This window comes from Festucalex cinctus, chromosome 12, assembly GCF_051991245.1.
Source record: "Festucalex cinctus isolate MCC-2025b chromosome 12, RoL_Fcin_1.0, whole genome shotgun sequence".
Classification (NCBI taxonomy): Eukaryota; Metazoa; Chordata; class Actinopteri; order Syngnathiformes; family Syngnathidae; genus Festucalex; species Festucalex cinctus.
In genome coordinates this window covers 22053074-22076608 of record NC_135422.1, presented here as the reverse complement: position 1 = coordinate 22076608, position 23535 = coordinate 22053074, and the positions used below count along the sequence as shown (strand labels likewise).

Sequence of the window (23535 nt, the reverse complement as noted above, 5' to 3'; positions counted from 1 at the left end):
CTTACAGTAGTTTGCGCGTTCACCAAGTGGGTAGAATGCCTGCCTGCTCCAAACGACACCGCACACACCACTGCATGCCTGCTGATGAACCACGTGTTCTCCCGTTTTGGGTTGCCCTCACGGGTTAACTCAGACAGGGGAACCCACTTCACAGCCGAGGTGATGCAACAACTTTGGCAAATGCTCGGAATCAAGGCCCAGTTGCATATTAGCCATCACCCGCAGTCATCAGGACAGGTGGAGCGGACTAATCGCACCGTGGTAAATTTGCTGAAAAAGTTTGTTGTTTCCAACCATCGGGACTGGGACACCCGACTCCCACTGATCCTCATGGCAATTCGAGCCACCCCTCACGAATCCACAGGGGTGGCCCCTTTTGAAATGATGACCGGACGGCGAATGACGCTCCCCCTGCACCTGATGTACCAGCCAGGCGAAACAAACCTAGCCACGGCATACACGGCCTCCCAGTACGTGGAGGACTTGCAAGCCCACCTCCGAGCCACGTTTGCATTTGCCCAACAACGGCTTAAGCAAAGTGCAGAAGGTCAGAAAACCTACTACGATAGGAAAGCCTCACAAACCGAGTTTGAAATAGGTGATCGAGTATGGTATTACTTGTTCGCGCAACCAAATGCTAATACTCCGCGTGCCCAGAGGGGCATCGCCCGAAAATTTCTTCCCCGGTGGTCAGGACCACATGAAATCGTCGACAAACTGTCACCCGTCGCCTATCAAATTAGGATGAATAAAGGACGTCAGGGGGACCAACTGAGGTGGGTCCACCGAAACCAGATCAAAAGTCACTGCGGGTTTGAACGTCTGAGAACGCGATCGAGCGAATCTCAGGACCAGCATACGTGCGGAACTGACAAAGGGGGGTCACCAGCCGACTCCGAGTCAGCGACCCAACCGCCACCTTCGACAGACGTGCCAAATTCCGCCGACCGACCTCGCTGACTACGATGTTTGAAAGTATCACACGTGCAAAAGGGGGGTCAACACCCCGCTGCACCTACCGAACCCCTCAGTGATACCATACCGAGCGACGCTAATCCGCTTGTCTTTGTTGATTGCGAGAGGTTAGCATACTGTGTTTTGCTACTTATTTGCAGACGCTTGGTGCAACACTTAAGGATACGGTCCTAGCTGTAACACCGATAGCATTATGCAGAACTAGACTAGACAACTACAAAATGATTTGCAACTCAAATTCAAAAGATTATGTACACTCAAGGTGTTATGATACTTATGAATGGTATGCTGCGTGAAATCAGTTTTTGCTAGCCATGAAAAGCTCCCCCGTACTTAAGGCCTTCAAAAGCAGGTCAGAGTACTCTTTTTAAAGCGTTAGTGAGTCTAGCTAATCTAACTAAGCCCCTTTGCCTTCCTTCCCTTAGTCTAGCGCAACTGCCAAGGATACTCTGATTTTTTTTTTTTTCCTTCCTTTTGCTCCCTTTTCTCCCCTCCTCCCTTTCTTTCCCTTTTCCCTTCAGTTATTCTTGGATAACGCACGACTTTTTGGGTGTTTAATTACGCCATAGGAAGACGCGATAGCTAAGTACCTAGCAACGATAGTGTCGCGCTAACCGACCTAAGACTTTTTTTTTTTTTGACGAACACCCCCAGGGGTGGAGATTTGCACCGACACGCAGGTGCCTGAGACAACCTCCCCGTCTTTATAAGAGAGTTATGGCCTGAGTATAGTCCCGGGTTTTTGAGTTTTAGAAGGCGACAGCCTCTTTTCTCGTTCTCTCTCTCTTTTCTTTAATTTGCTGTTCGTTTCCCCTAGTTACTCATAATATGATACTAGCCTTATAGCCTTAGGAAAAGTTTTCTTCCTTTTCTTTTGTTTGGAATTTCGCGTCTTGCGTCTTTCCCAGGCCCGCGCCTGTTTTGGGACCCGAGTCCCTCAGTTAGCTGACACAGTACCAAGTTAGACACACTGTTAACTGAATACACATAGAGACACATTGAAAACACACAGACGTACCCTGCATACACATAACCAGGCAGAGGTTAGGGAAAAGTGGCACCAGTGGTATGTCTTGAGTGTTGCAGCAGAGCGTGAGTGGGACTCCGGCCGTCTGACCGTGGCCTGGACCCTGGCCACGCATCATCTGGACCCGCCAACCTGGACATCCTGAAGATTCATCCCGCTTGACGAAGGGGGGTCTGTAACAACTATTGCCTAGGTCCATTCCACCCTCTAATTTTTTTTTTAGTTTGCTTCTCTTGAAGCAAATTCTCTGCAGTGCATGAATATGCCAATGCCCAGACAGGATCCAGCCTGGTCAGCTCTACAGGTGGTCCTTGCCACCAACAAAACTCTTTTGAAGCCGCTGACCAGGTGACAAAGGAATTTATGCGTCTGCCAAAGGAGTGTATTTCCAGCAGTCTGCTCGGAGCCCGAACAAATGGCTCCAATGGTTTGGAATACACAAATGACCGATCAAAGGAATGTTCATGACTTCTTATCAATCACAAAAGGATACTCTGGCGCCTCGCCCTTCCTGGAACGTCTAGATGGAGCAACAACACCTCCAAGTGGCGAAACTTGGAACTATCCTTAGTGACAATTCACATAAGTAACCGCATTTTACACATTTATATCATAATAATTCTTGACAGACAACTGAACTACGAATGATTCATGTTATATCTTTGTGTGTATGAACATCCTATTTCATGTGTACTCCATAAAGAATGAAAGATAATCAATGTCTCTCAGTTCAGTCAGATTAGACAAGTAGAAGTTACCTCACAAGTTAGTTTATGATGCATTAATTACAATGTGTGTTAAACGGGTTGTGTGGGAAAACTGATTTGCCAGACTGACCAAATTTAATGCCAAATTATTAATCTTTTTAATAATTTTCCTCTGAGAGTCTGCGCGAGCGAACAGAAGGGTGTGCCTTCACCTGCTCGCCCCACCCAGAGACTATAAAAACACGAGCAGACCACTGCCCGTTCTCTCTTCTCTTTTGCCCTCCTGCTCTCACAAGCCTCTTCCAAAAACTCTGGCCCGACTTGCAAGTGGGCCAGCCAGGCTGCTCGAACTCTTTTGTCTAAGAAACTTGCAAACCACGTGGCTTTTTCTTTCCTGGCAGGATCCGTTAACGAGATCGGATCCTCGCGCCACGCCACGCCAAAGCAAGTGCAAACTGCAACGCTGACTAAAGACTCTTTTGTTTTTTTTGTTTATTTTTTTTGTTCCACTATCGGTGCTTACCCGCCCGACCTTCGCGGCCCCGGGGTACACTTGCAACGTACCCCGGACTCAAGGTTGCGCACCTCAGCCGCTCAGCACCTCAACTGCTAGTCGGTGGTGCCCCGCCGCGGTGCTAGCTCACCTCCAACGGCTGGCCTTCCCCGTACGCAGGCGCGTACTGACCGAGCTGCAACACCTGAGCTCGGACAGCTGCCCAGCAGAACCAACCTCGCCAAGTCGACCAACCAATCAAGGGACGAGCCGCGCAACTACGTCAGGCCCCTGGCGCGGCTCCCTCGCTAACCTGTGGAATAAACTTTTTTTTTCCTTGCATTTTTCAACGAACATTGACTCTTTTTTCCCCCTTGTCAAAAGGGCCGCCACTTCTGTTCGTTGCTACGCAACTCCAGGGCTCGTAAGTGCGCTTGATTTCTACCTCGGCGTATCCACTGTGTGCCACTTACGTTTGAAACATCACAAATCTGGCAGGTCAAATTTTCTCTTTTCCCTGTTTCTTTATTCATTCGCATTCCTTCCTTATTTTCATTCGCTTTATTTTATTTCTTTTCTTCTGACGGTAGAATAGTTAGATAGGCAGTATTTTGATTCTGTAGTGTAGCAATCGTGAATAAATGCATGTTTTATAAACTTTATTCCGCCTAAGTCATCTGTGTTTCCGAGTGGATTATTATTCTTTTGTTAGTACAACGAACCACTGAATATCGAGTGTGGCGACTTTAGATTATCAATGACTGATGAAAGAAGGATTTTGGTCGTTGTTTGCTCCTGTTAATACAAAGCAAAAACAAACGTGGTGCCCCAGAGGTTATTGAGGTAAATACAATTTACCTCTGTAACGTCCAGATTATTAATTCGTCCAAAAGACGACCCAATTATCGCTACATTCGTATCATTGAAATGTTGTCACGGATGTTTGTGAAATACCGGGCGTGTGGTTGAACACTTTTTTTTATGAGCTAAAATAGCATCTGTTCCGGTGTGGTAAAGTTAGCTAGCTAGCTAGAGTAATAAATAAGATACCGAAGTTCCTCTGTTGGGATTATCCACCCCCACCAAAAAACAAAAAAACAAAAATGCCATTCACTTCACTAGACCACACCGTGATTAAATCAAGCACTTACAAAACTATCGAAATGTAGCTTAATGGGACAAACTGCCTAGAACTCTAGAGAATTGTAAATCATATTTCAAATGTTCTAACTTGTGCAAGCTATTTCAATTGGCGGGCAGCCGCAGGTGCACTTCTGTAACCTACGTGAGTGACATTACGGTACATCGCCCATATGTGAGTTTGCTGAGTAAATTGAGATGAGGTGGGACAGTTGCGGAAAGATGTGAACTCACGTGAATTCTGCATAACATTAGGTGATTAATTTGCAGGTTATTTTGTATGGAAACTAGCCCAAAGACATCAGGGATGATAAAGGATGATAAGGAGTTCAGATAATGTATGGATGGCTGCTATATTGTGTGATTTTTAGATGGTCTATACTAGCCCAATCACAAAACATTTTTAAGGAAATTTCTGTTTTGAATTTATGGCATCGCGTTTTCATATTGGTTATGTCATAAATGTTTCCTGTTCATTTAATTCATTTTTTAAAATCATTTGCCCATGTTTTTTATGTCATTTTTAAAAATTATTTTTATGCTAAAATCTAAATTTCTTTCAAGATAATCCTAACCCATGGTCCCAGCCAATGCACACATCAACAAGGACTCCTCAAGAATCCTTAACTACAACCTGTAAGTGATTCTTTGTTACATGTAGTTTTAAAGGGTATGCATTGTGATATTTTAAGGTATTTAAGAGGATTTTCCTCAAAATTGAAGGATACAAATACTTGATCCAAGGACTTTTTTGTTTTTATCATACTAACACACATTTCCATATGACATAGCACAAAAAATAAAATAAATACGATAATAAAGATGATAATGCAATGCTTATATTTGAAATGAATGAAATTGCAAGAAGCTTTAATTTCATATATTTATAAGGTTAGGTTGTTGTACTTGACAAAAAGAAATTGATGAATAATTATTTGATTAATTGTGATTTCAATCTCAATCAGAAATAGATGATCGTTTTCCATAATCATCCAGCCCTAGTAACTAATGCAGCACATGCACATATACACTGAACTTACTCAAACATATTTGCGTACCGTCCTGTATATCATTTTTAGCAATTCTCAATTTTTTAGCTTTCTGGCCACATTGACCCAAATTTCAGATAATAATATACAGTATGTTGCGGTACCCTTGACTTAACTCTCTCAACCTAATCATTTTGTCTTCTCACACTCAAATAAACTACTTTATCCTTTTAGATAAACCACTTGAGTCTTATCGGGGATGTGACGTGAAAGAGTGGTGTTTAATGAAGCAGACGATCTCAAACAGCCTGGAGACGAATTGGAGAGGAGTAAATGGGAAAACATCAATGTCATCTCTGCAATTAAAGGCTGTCCTAATTGGTAAATATTCAGATTTTTCAATCTGTTTAAAATTCTGCAGGGTCAAATAATTTTGCCACATTGTATTTGCATTGTACTAACAAAATGTTTCTTTATTAAATGGTTGTCTATTTCAGCTGGTGTCAGAAAGAGCCCCCTCACAACAACAGCCTCACAAGACGAAATAGAGAGCCATATGAAGAGATGGTTGCAGCTCGCAGAAGACAGAGAAGGGGGGAAAAACGGCGACTCAGATTGAGTGACAGTTAAATTGGGGTTTGTCTGTAAATTAGCATATTTTGTTGCGTTGTTGAACAGTAACTTGTTGTTGTGGATGTTTTAAGTAATAAATTAGCTCCTGTTGTTGCTGTGTTTAGTAATAAATTGATCACCTTTGGTCACTTTTGGTGTATTCATGTACTTGTATATTTTTAATCGTCACAGAAACATTCATGTACATATACAGATATCAGGTCTTGTGTTGCACTAACTAGTGTTTACTATATGTATTGCTGCATTTTTCACTGGTGTTTCTGAAATGCTGAAATACTACTCAAGAGTATTTTATTAATATCAATAATATCAAAGCAAGGGACCACTTGCCATTTTAGCACTTTTAAATGGGCTTTATCTAAATTTTTAACGTCAATCTGGAGTGTCATGTTTCAGTATTTCAGAAATACTAAAAAAAAAAAAGACTGCACTCTTAAAACAGAATTGTTGAACGAATTTAAGATTATGAATTGAATTGTTGACCAACTTAAAAAATTGCTTCAACTGGTAACACTCAATTGAAGTTAGTCCAAAGTGAATATTAAGTTTAATTAGTTATGAGTTCATTAAATTAAATATATTAATCTAAAAAATGACTCTAATTCAAAGTATTAAATTTAATGAACTTATAATCAATTAAACTTAATATATTCACTTTGGACTAACTTAATTCAGTAATACGTTAACAATTGAAGCATTTTTTTAATTGGTCAACAGTTCAATTTGTAATCTTTAATTAGTTCAACAATTCTCTTTTTAGAGTGTGGATGGGACACAAGATCTCCATGACAACACAATCTTTCATGCAGTGCATGGGCCAGGTTTGGGCCGGCAGCACATCTTAAATTGATCGGTTTATAGTGTATGGGCCAGACCTGGGCCAACAGTAGAGTTTTCAGTTAATATCGGTATGCCGTGTGTGGGCCAGAGGTGGGCCAATTTATTATAGGCTACCTAAAGTAAGACAGCATGTGGGCCAGAAGTGAGCCACAGCCTTTTTCTGTTATTAAAAATACACTGGCCCATGTCAGGCCCATTCATGTTGAACCGGAACGTCTTGCCGTGTGTGGGCCGGTCTTGGCCCAGGGACCCAGCCGTATACTGGGCCAGAACAAACGCAAGCATGTGGCCCATATATGAGCCTGAGGAATTTTGCTAGCTGGGCAGCTGATGCCCGATTGGCCACGGTGGGGCCACCAAAGGGTTTTAGTGCTATATCAGGTGTTGTTTGCAGTGCTATGTTTTGATATTACATTTGTTTTTATTGGTGTGCTGTGAAGATTTGCGGGTTTCGTTTGCCACACATATTTTTGAGACCTATGTGGCTCAGTATGTAAATTAAGGGAAAATCTTTTTACATGTTATTTGTTAAATAAATGATATGAATATATAATCTGACACCAAGCTCATTATATGAAACACGGCACTACAACACATGCGTGTTAGGTTCATTGAAGACTGTGTGAATTATTGAAACGTGCCCTGCAATTAACTGCTGATCAGTCCGGTGTGTACTCCACTCCTTCCTCAAAGTTGTCTGACATTTATTCCAGCCCATAACAAAATGTGCTTCCCTCTTTAGAACTGGAGTATAAAATACAATGCGCTCAAAGAAATAGCACATCATGAGAAAGACCCAAGATGTTATTTTCGACCCCCCTCACTCCCTATTTTATAATAATTGTACACTTTATTTTATATACAAAATGTAGTGAACGACTGGGCAGAGTATACCGAATTTGAGGAAAACGTCACTAAATAATAAATGATTAGACTCTATGGCACAAACGCAAGGCCCTAATGCTTTTCTTGTCGCAGAGAAATTTTGAACATGTTCAACTCAAACGGTTTGAGAGTGTCTTTGCAACATTGAATGAAGCCTTCCGAAAAAGTAACACTCGCTACATGCGCACACGCTCTCAAGCATGTGCCTCTCAGTGAGATACAGGCTCAAAGGCAGATGTATTACTTCAAAATAAAAAGGATCGAATGTGCAAACGTACCATCACACAACAATATGCCCTGTTTACATTGATGAGTCTGATTGCACAATACTGTTTTTGTGTTAATCCAAGCATGGCAAGAAGCATAAACTTACCTATAACCTCAATTCTATACTTGACACGATGATGCTCATTGTTTATCATCAACTTTAAGTCATAGTTTCCACTGTCTTCATATGTTGCATTTTTGATGGTCAGTTCTGCTGTGTTGTGGTCCAGAGTGACCCTGTTCTTGTATTCAGGGGATATTAACACTCTCATGAGGTCAAACACAACCACATGTCTGCCATCATAACGGACCCAAATAATCAAATGGGGTTGTCCAAAAATGGGTGGCACCAAGTGTATCTCTTGTCCCTTGAGTACATATTTAAGAACTTGTGCAGAATCTGGGAAAGAGGCAGGATGGATAGACAGACAGATGGATAAAAGCAGCATTCATATATATACAAAGTACAATATTGCACAGTATAGCATATAACTGAATAACAAACAAGTTTGAGACAATAATATGCCCACATCGATGACTAATAATAGACCCAAATTCAACAAAAGCATTTGATTGCACTATTCTGTTTTTGTGTTAATCAAAGCATGGATGGAAAGACAAACTTACCTGTAACCTCAATTTTGTACTTTAAACGATGATCCTTATTGTTTATCTTCAACTTCAAGTCATAGTTTCCACTGTCTTCATATGTGGCATCTTTGATGGTGAGTTCTGCCGTGTTGTGGTCCAGAGTGATCCTGTTCTTGTATTCAGGGAACTTTAACTCCCCCAATTCGTCAAGGAATGCCACACTTCTGCCATCACCACGTGTCCACATAATTACTTGAGGTTGTCCACGGATGGTTGGCACCAAGTGTATCGCGTCACCCTTGAGCACGTATTTCAGAACTCGTTCAGAATCTGGGGGGGCAGCTGGATGGATAGACAGACACAGATAGATAAAAGCAGCATTAATATAAATGCAAAGTACAATATTGCACAGTGTAGCATAGAACTGAATAACAAACAAGTTTGACTGATAGATTTACTTTCCAATTTTAATATCTTGACGCTGTTAAATGGCAATAAAACAGGAGCGGACTGGCCTATGGTGTGGGCGGCTTTGCGTGATTTCCCTCAGTGGGGTGGTTGGTTGGACTAGACCCGGCCACCAGCCATGAGATATAATGATAATAATAATTGAAAATGGGTGTTTGAATCTCTTCTACCTTTTAATAAACAAACAGTAAGGTTGCAAAAATAATTATCTCTTCCTCTCAATTTTCTTCATTCATCCAGTTCTTAGCAGTGGCACTGCAGGAAGTAGTTTCTATTTTTATAATGCAGAAGAATATCTTACATCTGATGTATGCATGTTTGTTTGCAGTCTCATTGTTTGCATTTTCCTCATCTCACATAAAGACCCAAGTAACAGTACATGACGCCTATGGGTCGATGAGGCGTCATGTACCGTTTCGACACATAGCAAAACTGTATTGATACTATGTCAATACTCTGTCACTGAATACTGACATATGCTGCATCTTAAAAAATCACGACAGGAAACGAGCCGTCACTCACCTGACACTGATTTGACAACCTCAAATACAATAATTTAAGTCGTTGCGTGTATACTATTCATTTCTTCATTTAAATTCAAAATGCATGGATGCAGTTAATAAATATTGCGAACGTGTCCATTTGAAAATCAGACATGAGGACTCATAATGGAGATTTGTCTAATCCAATGCATGGAAGTTTGGTTTTAAAAATGAAAAAGCCAACAAAATACACAAACGAAAGACATCGTGTAAATCAGCGGTGCCCAATTTCGGTCTTCGAGAGCCCCTATCCAATATAATCAATACGTTGTTATACTGCATGGGGGACGAGGCGGATGACACCACTGGTGTAAAAAATTTAGCGGCCATGATGGTTGATTATTGTTGGACTCTGAAGAGAGGCATCCTTGCTGTTGAACATTCAAGTGGTACGAAGAGACCGACGGTTTACACAATGATAACATAATGTTCAATTTTTTTCATTTCAAGATTGTACCATTTAATTAATACATTCTATTTTAAAAGGATTTTGTTCCCCCTTCCTAAACAATTTTAGGATGAAAAATATTAATGAAAACCAAAAGATAATGTCACATAATTCTACTGGTAAACAATTTAGTCAGAAGATTGGATTTTTGGCTAACATTTTTTGATTCAGCAGTGAAAAATGGTACATAGCCCCTAAGGTGACGTGCCCTCGCAAAAAACTTTGCGATCCCTCGCAAAACATCTTTGCGTCTTTGCGAGGGAACGCAAAGATTGCGTTCCCTTCCAAAACAACTTTGCGTTCCCTCCCAAAGATTGCGAGAGAACGCCAAGTTTTTTGCGAGGGTACGCAATCTTTGCGTGCCTTCGCAATCTTTGCGAGGGAACACAAAGTTTTTTTTGTTTTTTTTCCTACCATGTCACTTTAGGGGCTCCGTAAAATGGTCCTATTCCAGTTGAAAAAACATAGACAATGTACAAATTTATTTATTTATTTATTTATTTATTTATTTATGGGAAACCAAGTGTTATGTATGGAGTAAGCATTGCCAGCGTCAGAAAATATTTAACAATTATTGTGTGTTTATTTTTGAGTTGGTAATTAAGTGATAATCAAAGCTTCAGACTGAGCCAGGACTCGGTACCTTTTCTGTCATGTAGCTATACAGGATTGTCTCAGAAAAGTAGAATATTGTGATAAAGTCCATTATTTTCTGTAATGCAATTAAATAAGCAAAAATGCCATACATTCTGGATTCATTACAAAACAACTGAAATATTGCAAGCCTTTTATTGTTTTAATATTGCTGATTATGACTTTTTTTTTTTTTACTTGGTCTGAGGAAATATTCTAATATTTTGAGATACGATATTTGAGTTTTCTTAAGCTGTAAGCCATAATCAGAAATATTAAAATAATAAAAAGTTTGCAATATTTCAGTTGCTTTGTAATGAATCCAGAATGTATGCCATTTTTGCTTATTTAATTGCATTACAGAAAATAATGGACTTTACCACAATATTCTAATTTTCTGGGACAGTCCTGTATATGCACACCTCCCATTTACGATATGCTCTTTCGATCCCTTTAACCTTTAACTCCCTCTTTTTAAAGGGCTGCATAAACGCATATCTCACAAGCAGGGTTTGACATTGAATTTTTACTCAGCAGCCATATATTTTCACCAACTGCAATTTTGTTGCTGGGCTACGTGCAACTCATTTTAGCAAAGGTAAAACAGAAAACCTTGGACAAATGTGCAGCTTTTCTTGCTTTTACTTTAACAATATTTCAGTATAATTCTCTCTTCATGCTTATGTTTATAGAGTTGTGAGAGTGGTTTTCTACAAGACATGGACAAAAAAGGACTAGTCAATGCACACATAGGATAAAAATGTACAGTGTACAAAGCATTTTTATCAAAACAATGTTCAAACAGCAACATTTCATCAGCTGACAGCATTTCCGGTTAACACATTTATTTTGACTCTCAGTAGTCTGGTGCACTACTCATGCTAACTTATGATCATAACAACAGATTCAAAATGAACGTCACAGCAAACATGACTCCGGTAAAACAGACTATGGCTATTCATAATGTTTTCATGCACATGTATTTGAAATAATAGTTTACTATTTATGGATCACTGATGCACACTGCTGGACAAACTCAAATCTGTGCACATACCGTACCCAATACTCAGACTTTATTTATTTGTAATTTTTTTTTTAATACTCAAACTTCTGACAACATCAAATACAGTACTCCACTTGACTGCTTCTTTGGGTCACACCCACCATGTGTGCACGCCCAGAATTTAATAGATGTTGAAGGTACTTCACGGATAAATACCATAGCATAGTTCCTTAAACAATAAAATACTTTTGGGATTTTTATTTTTATTTACGCTACAGTTAAATACAATGTACACATAAAATTCAACCATGTATATATTTTCCCTGTAAGTAATGGATTGATGTCTATTTTCTTTATAAAAGTGTTCAGGATTGCCCCCGCCAATTGGGATACAATTAGATATGATTATATTTCCCAGGACAACAAAACAGGAAGGTGAAGAACGAAGGCACAGAATCATGGACTTACAGAAACAATATAACAAACTTTACACTCTTGACTCTATTAAAGAACAGCGAATAGAACAAACATTGTAATTAACACAAATATAAATAAAACATTTTTAAAAAAGTAATGACAGAACTTACCAAAAGCAAGATTAACCAAAAAATAAACCAATAGATGCCGGTTGGCCATGATAAACATGAAATGGAACCATCCAGTAGGTCTATTTGAAATGAAACCAATTTTTTGCTTGTCAGGTGACAGTGTAAAGTTCCAATCTTTATCTTTATTGTCATTGCATCCAATAGTTAATGTTTAGTTAGTGTGTAAAGGCGGAGGTGCCCAAAAGGACAAACTGCACAGCGCCTGAGATGTTATTTTTTTGATGAGCTAGCCAACAACAAATTCCACCCATGAAACGTATTTAAACACTTTTAAAAAATGAGATAAACTAATTAATTAAAAACAATAATGATAATCAAAGTATTTTGTAACATTTTTTTCTCACACTTGCTCACATAGCTATCCAAATAAGAGTTTTGAAGCAGCTCTTCTTCATTGTCCATTCACAGTTGACAGTAAAACTGACACATACAACATCGTTCTGTATATTGTATTAATTGTGATTTTTGAAATATATTTTAATGGACATTAAAATGTAATATGGAACTCTTGTTTCCACGCCAGAACTGAAGGTCTTTCTAAGGCCTTGGCATCTCGATTAGAGACGGTAATCTCGACAATTATTCATAGTGATCAAACAGGTTTTATTAAAGGTCGTCATTCTACTAATAATATTAGGAGACTCTTTAACTTGATTAGTATGTCACAGCGGTATGATAAAAAGGCAGTTGTTATTTCGCTGGATGCAGAAAAAGCATTCGATAAAGTTAACTGGTCCTTCCTCTTTGCTGTCTTAAATAAATTCGGCTTCGGGGAGTCATTCATTCAATGGGTCTCAATATTATATGATTCTCCTAAAGCTACAGTTACTACTAATGGGATTACATCACAGAGTTTTACTTTACAAAGGGGAACAAGACAAGGGTGCCCAATTTCTCCTTTATTATTTGCTATATTTATTGAGCCGCTTGCATTAGCTATACGTCAGGATAGACGGATCCAAGGAATCCACTCCGGGACAATAGAACATAAAATTAATCTATATGCCGATGATATATTACTCTATTTAGAAGAACCTGCTATCTCGCTAGGGGAAGCATTTAAATTAATAACTAAATTCTCTCACTTATCAGATTACTCTATTAACTGGACAAAATCAACATTATTACCTATTACAGAAAATTCATGGAATCCTACAAGTCAGGATCCACACTACTCCTTTCCTACAGGTAATTTAAAATACTTAGGTGTTAAAATTTCACCTAAGTTAACTGAATTAACTTCTTTAAATTTTTCACCATTATTGGATAGTATCCGTAGTGACCTGGAGCGCTGGAATAATCTTCCGATCTCTTTAATAGGACGGATAGCTACTATAAAAATGAAAGTTTTACCAAAGATTAATTATTTATTTTCAATGATTCCATTTAAACCTACGTCTAACTGGTTCCAATCGCTGGACTCTGCTATCATAAAATTCTATTGGAATAAAAAAAAAAGCCAAAATTAGTCTATCTACTCTTCAGGAAAGTAAATCTAAAGGAGGTTTAGAGGCACCAAACTTTATGTACTATTATTTAGCTAATCAACTACAATATCTTGTGCTATGGACACAACCCAACAGAGATACTAACTGTTGGTTGGAATTGGAGCAGAAGGATTGTAATAATCTTAGACTGTCAGATTTACTCTTTATTACAAAATCAATAAGACGACATAATTGTTTTAAAAACCCAATGATAGCCGCCACCCTGACTGCCTGGTGGAAGGCATTAGAAATTACAAACTCCCAATTGGCGCCCTGTGGGCTCTCTCCCATTTGGCATAACCCCGACTTTCAACTTAATAATCAGTCGTTCCATTTAAGCCTATGGGAGCAGAAAGGAATTACACACCTTCATCATCTTTTCTCAGATAATAAGTTTATATCGTATACAAACTTGGTCCAGAAATATGAAATAAAAAAGGGAAATTTCTTACATTATCTGCAAGTTAAAAATATGGTTAAGAAACAAATCCCAACACTTCAGGATACGCTCCAACTGCCTGTCTTAGCTAAAGATATTATAAAGCTTTCTCCAACAACAATAAAGAAAATATCAAAAATATATAAGTTATTTTTATACACAAATAAAACATATTTACCGACTTTAAAATGGGAAAAAGACTTGTCTATAGTTCCGGAACCAGACTTTTGGACCCAAATCTGTGAAAATGTATTTAAAATGACCAAACAGACAAATTTGCAACTTATCCAATATAAGATACTTCATAGAACATATATTACACAATATATGATGAAAAAAATGGGACTCTCTGACTCCGACATTTGTCTCCAGTGCTCACAAAACACTGCCGATACTTATCTTCATGCTTTATGGTCATGTACTCCAGTGCTGCATTTCTGGACTAAAATCTTGGGAAAGCTCGCTGATATATTAAACTGTAGGCTTCCTTTATCTCCAAGATTGTGTTTACTAGGTGACTTAACAATAACTGAGCTACCATGTAAACAATCTCAATCTATATTTATAGCCCTTACTATTGCTAAAAAAATAATCCTTGTCAATTGGAAAAATAAACAATCTCTAAATATCGACCACTGGTTAAACTTACTAATAAATTATATCTCAATGGAAAAAATCTCTGCCTTAAATAAAAATCAAGTATCAAGATTTAAACAAATATGGTCTATGTACATAGAATATTTTAATCTCAATTTGGCAACTTAATCCTGCCAAGATTCTGCCTGTTAACGAGAGCCACCACATCGTTACAACTTCTGTTTTCGCTGCTCCTGTATTTGGTATTTTGTATCTGATTGTTTTTATTTTTATATAGTCAGGAACCTAGTTGCTGCTAGTGGGCTCGAGCATACCACACTATACGACACTATACTCAATAACTCCTTAAGATCTATTTCTAGTGGGCACTAAGCATCAACACTTGGTGTTACTGCATGCTAATTAGTCAATTTTCTTGACGCCGTCCCCTGTGGTCGGGCGGGGGTGGTTCTGCCCCAACCCCCCCCCCCCCCGTTGTCTGCTCGGTGGCGGTTGCGTCTTGGCCGCTCCCTGGGCCCCCTGTGGGGTGCGGTGTTGGGGTGCTTCCCCTGGTGCCCGGGGCGGTGCCGTCCCGGCGCGGTCCGCTGCTCCGTGCCCGGCGGCGCGGTTCGGGGTGGGTGGGCCTCCGGTGTGCCCCGTGGTTCCCTCTCCCCTCCCCCTTCCTCCCCCCCGTCGCCTCTCCCTCCTCGCCTCCTCCCGCCCATCCTCCTCTGCCTCCCGGTCCCTTTTCCCTTGTCGCCCTCCCTCCTCCTCTCCCCCCCCGCCTCCTGCCCTGCAGCCGCCCTTTCGCCTTCTTGTCGTCTTCTCCCCGCTTCCCCCGCCCCCCCCCTTCCCTGTCTGCCCTGCGGCCCCTCCCCCTCCCTCTCCCTGGGCCTGGGGCTCCCTCCCCGGCCCGGGCGTCGGGCTCCGGGGGCCGGGCGAGGGTTTGGGGCCTGCCCCACTCCGGTATAACTCCTGGCGCCCCGGGCGGGCTCCGGTGGCCGGTGGGCTGTCCGGTAGCCCTGCTGCGCTGGCTGTCCGCCCATTGTGGTGCCGGGTGGATGAGGTGGGGGGCGGCGGGGGGTGGGGGTGCTGGGGGGCGGGCGTGCCACCTACACCCGCCGGGTTGGGTGAGGCCCCGCTGGTCGCTCCTCTTACTCACTTCACTAGCTTGCACTATACACTTTGTAAATATACACATAGGGCACACAACACATTTCTTGGTGGGGTGGGGAAGGGTGGAAACACCGTCTTCACCCTTCAACTCCCCTCCAATTTTAATGCACCTCACGTCCAAGGGGAGGGGTGAGTTGGGGCGGGGAGCCATCAGAGGGGATGGACTGCAGTGCCTGGCAGCGCTGTGGTCCCCCCCATTTGTGTCCCTGCCCCACCACTTTGTCCCTCCATTCCCTTTTTTAATGCACCACACATATACATATTCATTTTTTTGGGGGGGATACGGGTGTGTCGGAGTAGGGGAAATTTTTTCCCTCTGCTCCGACTCACCTGCTCCCAATTTTAATGCACCACACGCACACACTTGTATATACACTGGGTGGGGCCACATTCACGGTGTAAGGGTAGAGCTCGCCAGTCGGCGAGCTGGCGGACTCAGTAACAGGGTTAGGTGTCACTAGTACTCTGGCGTGACGACCGGGGCCTCTCCCCACCGGGCTCGGTGTTCTGGTGTTCCGCCTTCTCCCCTGGTGCTTCCTCCTCTGCTTCCCCCCTCCCGCCGCTGTGCAAATCTCGCGCGGCTGGAGGTGGGGTGGGGTGGGCACATCTTCCCTCTCTGCGCTGCTGCCCGGTGCCGGTTTCCGGGGGGGGGTTCTCGCGGGGGGCCGGGTTCGCGGGGGGGGGTGGCGGCCGTCGGGGGGGGGGCGGCTTGTTTGGGGGGGGGGTGGAGGTATGGGTGGGTGGGGGGTTGGGTGCTGGGGGTCGGGGTGTGTTCGGGGGTTTGGGGGTCGGGGTGGTGGGGCCTGGGTCGTGGTGGATGGCGGGTTTGGGTGGGGTGCGGGGGGGTCGTGGGGGGATGGGGGCTGGGGACCGGTGGGGCGCTGTGGGGGCCCGCTGGGCCTCGTTCTGCGGCCTTGGGCTCGGGGGTGTGGGCCGGGGCTGGGGCGGGGGTGTTCCGGGTGTCTGGGTCGGCTCGCCGACCGGTGTCCGCTCGGGTGGCTTGGGGGTGGCCTTGGTGCTGCCGCGGCCTGGGGATTCCGGGGGGGGGGGGGGGGGGGGGGGTGCTCGCTTTGCTGGACCGCGGTTGACGGCTTCTTTCTTTGGTGGTGGTCCTTATGCATGCCAGATCCGTCGCACCAGCATCTACTGAAACTCAACAGAAGTACCCTCTCCCTCCCACAGCCCCTTGAATCAGTTGGTGCTGGTGTCTGTGGTTCTCACTTTGCTTTATCTATCCTTCCCTCCTTCCTCTCTTTAGTTTTTCCTCTGGTCACTTGAGATCTTAATTTATTGAGGTTTATTTTATGAGGTTTCTGGGGTTGGCATAAGACTCCGGTTTTGTAACCACGCAGGAGGGGTCTTGTTGGTGCTGGACTTCACTTTGATGGATTGGATGTACTGGCTTCTATTGATCTCACTCTGCCTTATCGATCCTTCCCTCCTTCCTCTCTTTAGTTTTTCCTCTGGGCTCTTGAGATCTCGCTAAATTTGCTGGAATTTAGAGGCTTCCGGGGTTGGCGTAAGACTTTGATTTTGTAATCATGGGGAAGGCAGGAAGTGTTTGGTCGGTGCTGGATGTCACTTTGATTTACCTTTCTTTTCTCTTTATTTCTTTTTTTTTCTGACCTTTTCTCTGGTCTCCTGACCATTTAAATCTCACGACTCTGGCAAGATTCTGAAGTACCTGGTTAAGGCGAAGGATAATGGGATATTTATAAGGTTTTAGGTGAATGAATGAGTATAAATTTATACGTATTTGCACGCACGCACACGCACGCACGCAAACACACGCAAACGCACACACGCAAACGCACGCACGCAAACGCACGCACACATACACACACAAAAAAAAAAAAAAAAAAAAAAAAAAGAGCAATGATGACAAGACGTTGAATCGGTAAGACTACCGAATGAACAATTCTGAGCTCTTAAAAAAAAAAAAAAAAAAAAAAAAAAAAAAAAGAACTGAAGGTCTTTGTTGAAGTAGCCCTTCTCGTGACTAAGTTCATGTTCTACTGTAGACAATAGCAGAACCACAATTTAGTGTAATTGCTTGAAGATGAGATTAATCAAGAATTAATTTCATACAATCACGGAAAATTTTTGATTGATTATTCTGCCCATTCCATTATTGACCATTTTTATTTTAAATGTGTTTGTGTTTATTTTGATATGGTCCTACGCTGACAGATATTTAAACAACATGCTTGGCAGCCCGAGAAAATCTTGCCATTACCCCAACCCCACCAATCCCCTGTAAATTACTAACCTTGCTCTTGCAAGATGAATTGTCACGGTATTTGTGAGTTCACAAACTCCAGTGTATATATAGTATAAAAGTGATATAATCATACCGTATATAATTTCTTCATCCGGCATGGTGGATGCCTGGTTAGCACATCCGCCTCCCAGTTCTGAGGACTCGGGTTCGAGCCCAGGCTCTGGCCTTCCTGGGTGGAGTTCGCCTGTAATCCCCGTGCCTACGTGGGTCTTCTCCGGGTACTCCGGTCTCCTCTCACATTCCAAAGACATGCATGGCAGGTTAATTGGGCGCTCCGAATTGTCCCTAGGTATGCTTGTGAGTGTGGATGCATGTTCGTCTCTGTGTGCCCTGCGATTGGCTGGCAACCAGTTCAGGGTGTACCCCACCTGCTGCCCAAAGCCAGCTGAGATAGGCTTCAGCACCCACGTCCTCCCTGGTGAGGGATAAACGGTCAAGAAAATGGATGGATGGATAATTTCTTGAATTTTGTTCAATTGTGATTTAGAAACACCTGTGTAAAATTCTCATTTTCTGTGTTATTGGAAAATATGAACTGAAACCAAATGTGAATACTTTTTCTTCGTCCTTGACGAAAGCAAACAAGTTATCTTTCCCTTGGCTGTGCAGTTTTTCACATCAGAGAATGGGGTTGTCAACAAGTAATAGGTTTTGTTGAAAATCCTGATGAATCTGCAGAGGGAATAGTGAAAACAATTCAGAGGTCTCTTGAAAACGTGGGTCTCTCTATTTATGATTTGGGTTGGGTTTTTGGTTAGTCTATTTGCTTCTGTCATGTTTTGGGTTTTGTTTGAGTTTATCATGTTACTTTAGTTTCGGTTATGATCTGTGTTTTGTTATGTTCTTCTTGTGTGCCTCCCTTGTCTCGTCAAGCATGATCATGTCCACCTGCCTGCCCTTCCTTGTGTGTCAACCAATCTGGTGATCAGGTGAGTTGGAGGTGAGTATGAAACCAAACACGAAAAATGAGTTCGATATAACTGCAGCATTTGTGGAAGCGCACATAATGCAGGCACCCGGAGACGCAACATACAAATGTAAGTACAAGTCTTAACTCACTTAAATGGCGAGATGGCTGTAAAACTTGCCAGTTCGCATGCCCGCAACTTTTATTTATTTGGTTATTTATTTTATTTATTTAATGTATTAATTTTCTGTCTCCTTTCTCCGTGTATTATAGGGAGCAACGAGATGACTGCGCGCTTCATTAAACTGCGGGCGGAGCACGACAGCCTGTTCACAGGGGCTAAATTCTCCGCATCCACGGCGTGGAGGTAAGAACCAATGAGCTATTTTAGGGACCCAAACATTTGAGAAGGGATGGCTATGGAAGATTTGCCATTTGCTTAAGATTCTATAAAGCAGTGGTTTCCAAGCTTTATTGTATTGTCCCATACCCAGACGTGTGATTCTTCAAAAATATGAAGTAAAAACTGATACATTTATGTATTGGCAACCTCCAATTACAGTGCTTAAATATTAATTCATTACCCATTGTGAAAAAAATTACGTTTTCAAAAATGTACACAAATGGGGTGGGGGCGCATTATGTGTAAAACATTAAATATACCACAAAGCTGGAGCTCCTTTTGATTAATTCTATTCTAGAAAAGCTATTTGTTTATTTTAAAAAATCAGTAATAAAACACTTAATCCACAGTTCCACAATATATCAAATGTGATCCTATTCATAAGCCATCCGCGTATTAGACTTGAGCTGGCACATGATTGTTGTGATGTTGGAGATTGTGCCACTGGTTATTGGACTTGTGAAGACATGAAGTGTTGTTTTGGTTGGGGCAACTCCTGTATTACAATGTTTTAATAGGACTGGGCAATATTGAAAAATATCTACTGGGCCATGCAGAATTTCTTTTTTAATTGTATCTGACAATGCAACTTAAATGTGCCTCACCCTCCAATAGTTGAACATTTGTAGGGTAATTACAATTAATACATTTAGCAACATGAAATGTCATCCTTTCATTAAATACAAATTGTATATTTTTAGGTGAATGTTAAATATTGCAATATTCCGTAGTTGAAGAGCTATATGAAAAGCAGTCCATATCGCATGTTCTTCCAAAATCGTGCAGCCCTAAATGTATATTATATTGTTATAACACATGTATTACATTGTTATAACACGTGTATTATATTGTTATAACGTGTATATATCATGTATCACAATCATGTCAGAGGACTAACTCAATTATAAATTAGGCTGCGACTCACTCCTCTGTCCACATGAAATGGCAAAGCTAATAGAAACTATCATAGATAGATAGATACTTTATTTGTCATTCTTGTACAAGTACAGAACGAAATATCGTGTCATCTGACCCGCCCAGCTTCCCAAAGATAAGAATCTATACAATTTAAAAAGTAGTGATAAAAAACGGATTTTTCTCACAGTAAAGTGCTATACCAAAGTGCAAAGGGATGTGCAAACTAAAACCTGAGAAGGATCACAGAATGTACAAAAAATAAATACACAATAATAAATACTCTAGCTATTAAATACTTACAGTAGTGCAAAGAGAATCAGTAAAAACTGCGTGCAAAATGACTGAAGTGTGTAACATGCATGTTTCCAATAATACCAGGTTTCCTAACCATTTTCCCCATGCATTGTCATTTAACACAGGATTATCTTGGTGAAATTGGGCCTGCAGGGGAAGGTCACGACCCTACAGGCTAAAAAGAAATGGGGCAATTTAAAAAAGAAATATAAAGTATGTCCACATTTTTCCTTTGTTTTGTAACTTTTCATTTTGTGAGCATGAAGATTTGATCGTGTCTGTTGACTTTTTTTTTTTTTTCCCCCCCCTTATAAAGGATTGCAAGTGCCCAGGGACTGGTGAAGGTGTGGCAGGCAAATCAACTGCAGAAACCTGGCCCTGGTTTGACCTCATGGATGGGGTGTTGGGACAGAGGCCGAGCTGTCTTGACTCAATACCATCTGGCTTTTTCAAAACCATTGTGAAATCTGTTTAGATCGATTTACAACAAATAATTAATTGCTCACTTCAATCAGGTGAGCTTCCTAAATCTCTGAAAGTAGCCACCGTCAAGCCCATTCTAAAAAAGAGAACACTGGATGTCTCCCTGCTAGCAAATTATAGGCCAATCGCAAACCTTCCCTTTGTAACTAAAATAGATGAAAAAGTGGTTTTTAATCAACTCAGCAATTTCTTGAGCTTAAACAGACTTTTTGATAAATTCCAGTCTGACACGACGAGGTAAGGTAGGACTCAGACGCAGGCGTAAGGTAAGCCACCAAGGCAGCAGGTTTATTTCCGGCCAACAGGTGTCTCCTCTCAAGCTGAGAGGAGAACAGGGAAGCAAAAAAGTGGAGAACAAAAAGCGCTCCACTAGGGAGGAAAAAACAGGCAAAAGGTACTGGGGACAACGAAAAGCGCTCCGCTAGGGAGGAAAAAGGGCACAAGGCAAAAGGGGTAACAAAAGGCGCTCCACTGGGGAGGAAAAGGCACAAAAACAAGGCAAAAAACACTTGGCAACATGAACGAGGACATAAGGACTGTGGGACGCTTCCATGCACTGACTGTGACACTTTGGCACTGAGGGGAGAATGCAGATGGCTTTTATTGTGAGTCTTGATTGGTGGCAGGTGTTGGTAATCATGGGCGGGGACCGGTAATTATGGAGCGGCAGGAAGGGCAAGTGACCTGGGGTGAGATGAGAGTTAGGGTTTTCAAAGTAAAACAGGAAACATGGATAACAAAACAAAAGCATGGGCCGTCACGCCGGAGGCGGCGTGACAGTACCGACTCTTGACGGCCCAGGAATGTCAGGGTGTTCAGAGTAAAAATCATCAACTAACGAGGGGTCAACAATGAACCGGGAGGGGACCCATTGTCTTTCCTCCGGGCCGTATCCCTCCCAGTCTACTAGGTATTGTCTTCCGCGGCCCCGATTACGCACATCTAAGAGTTTCCTGACCTTGTAAACGGGGCCGCCTTCAATCATCTCTGGTGGGGGGTGGGTCGGGTTCGGAGGGCACAAGTGGGCTTTCGTGGACCGGCTTGACTTGACTGACGTGGAATGTTGGATGAACTCTGAGGGATCTTGGTAGGCGAAGTCGAACGGCGGCAGGACCTATGGACTTGGTTACTGGAAAAGGCCCCACAAATCGCGGGGCCAGTTTTGGACATGGTACCTTGAGTCTGAGGTGTTTGGCTGATAGCCAAACTCGCTGGCCTGGGCGGTATTCGGGTGCCGGTCTCCTCTTCCGGTCGGCGGCCCTCTTCACCCGGTCTCCCTGGCGTTGAAGCGCCGTCCGGGCCGCCGACCAGACTTTGTGGCACCGATGAACCATGGCCTGGACCGAGGGAACCGTCGCCTCCTCTTCCAGGTCGGCGAAAAATGGAGGATCGTAGCCGTGGACGCATTTGAACGGGGTGAGACCTGTGGCAGATGTGGGCAAAGAGTTGTGTGCGAGCTCGACCCATACCAGGTAAGTGCTCCAGGTAGTCGGGTTCTGGGAGACGAGGCATCGCAGTCCGGTTTCGAGTTGCTGATTTAGTCCTTCTGCCTGTCCATTGGCCTCGGGTGTGTCACGACGAGGTAAGGTAGGACTCAGACGCAGGCGTAAGGTAAGCCACCAAGGCAGCAGGTTTATTTCCGGCCAACAGGTGTCTCCTCTCAAGCTGAGAGGAGAACAGGGAAGCAAAAAAGTGGAGAACAAAAAGCGCTCCACTAGGGAGGAAAAAACAGGCAAAAGGTACTGGGGACAACGAAAAGCGCTCCGCTAGGGAGGAAAAAGGGCACAAGGCAAAAGGGGTAACAAAAGGCGCTCCACTGGGGAGGAAAAAGCACAAAAACAAGGCAAAAACACTTGGCAACGTGAACGAGGACATAAGGACTGTGGGACGCTTCCATGCACTGACTGTGTGTGACACTTCGGCAACGGAGGGGAGAATGCAGGTGGCTTTTATTGTGGCTTGATTGGTGGCAGGTGGTGGTAATCATGGGCGGGGACCGGTAATTAGCAAGCAGCAGGAAGGGTAAGTGACCTGAGGTGAGAGGGGAATCATTATTTCACAATAAAACAGGAAACATGAACACAAAAATAAAAGCATGGGCCGTCACACCGGTGGCGGCGTGACAGTACCCCCCCCTCAATGGCCGGCTCCTGACGGCCATCCGACTCAAAGAGTCCAAAAACAAGGGCGGGCGGAAGGGGGCACGGAGGTGGGAACACGGCCCACCCCTCCGTCCCAGACCAAAGGCAGTTCAGGAGGGCGTCCACGACGCCCGACGAGAGAGTCCCAGCGGGGCCAGTCAGGTGGGCGTCCTCGACGCCC

General features: G+C 42.7%; 1 protein-coding gene across 2 annotated transcripts in view; it reads right to left on the bottom strand.

The window, feature by feature from the left end:
- Positions 1–12317, bottom strand: part of LOC144031924 (uncharacterized) — a 39962-nt gene extending 27645 nt beyond the window's left edge. For both annotated transcript variants that reach the window (XM_077539460.1, XM_077539461.1), the window contains exons 1-3: positions 12229–12317; positions 8584–8889; positions 8063–8356 (exon numbers count right to left, since the gene is read on the bottom strand). In XM_077539460.1, coding sequence (XP_077395586.1) covers positions 8063–8356; positions 8584–8889; positions 12229–12286 — 658 coding nt within the window. In that variant the 5' untranslated portion in view covers positions 12287–12317. The remainder of the gene's footprint in view (positions 1–8062; positions 8357–8583; positions 8890–12228) is intronic.
- Between the last annotated feature and the right edge of the window lie 11218 nt (positions 12318–23535).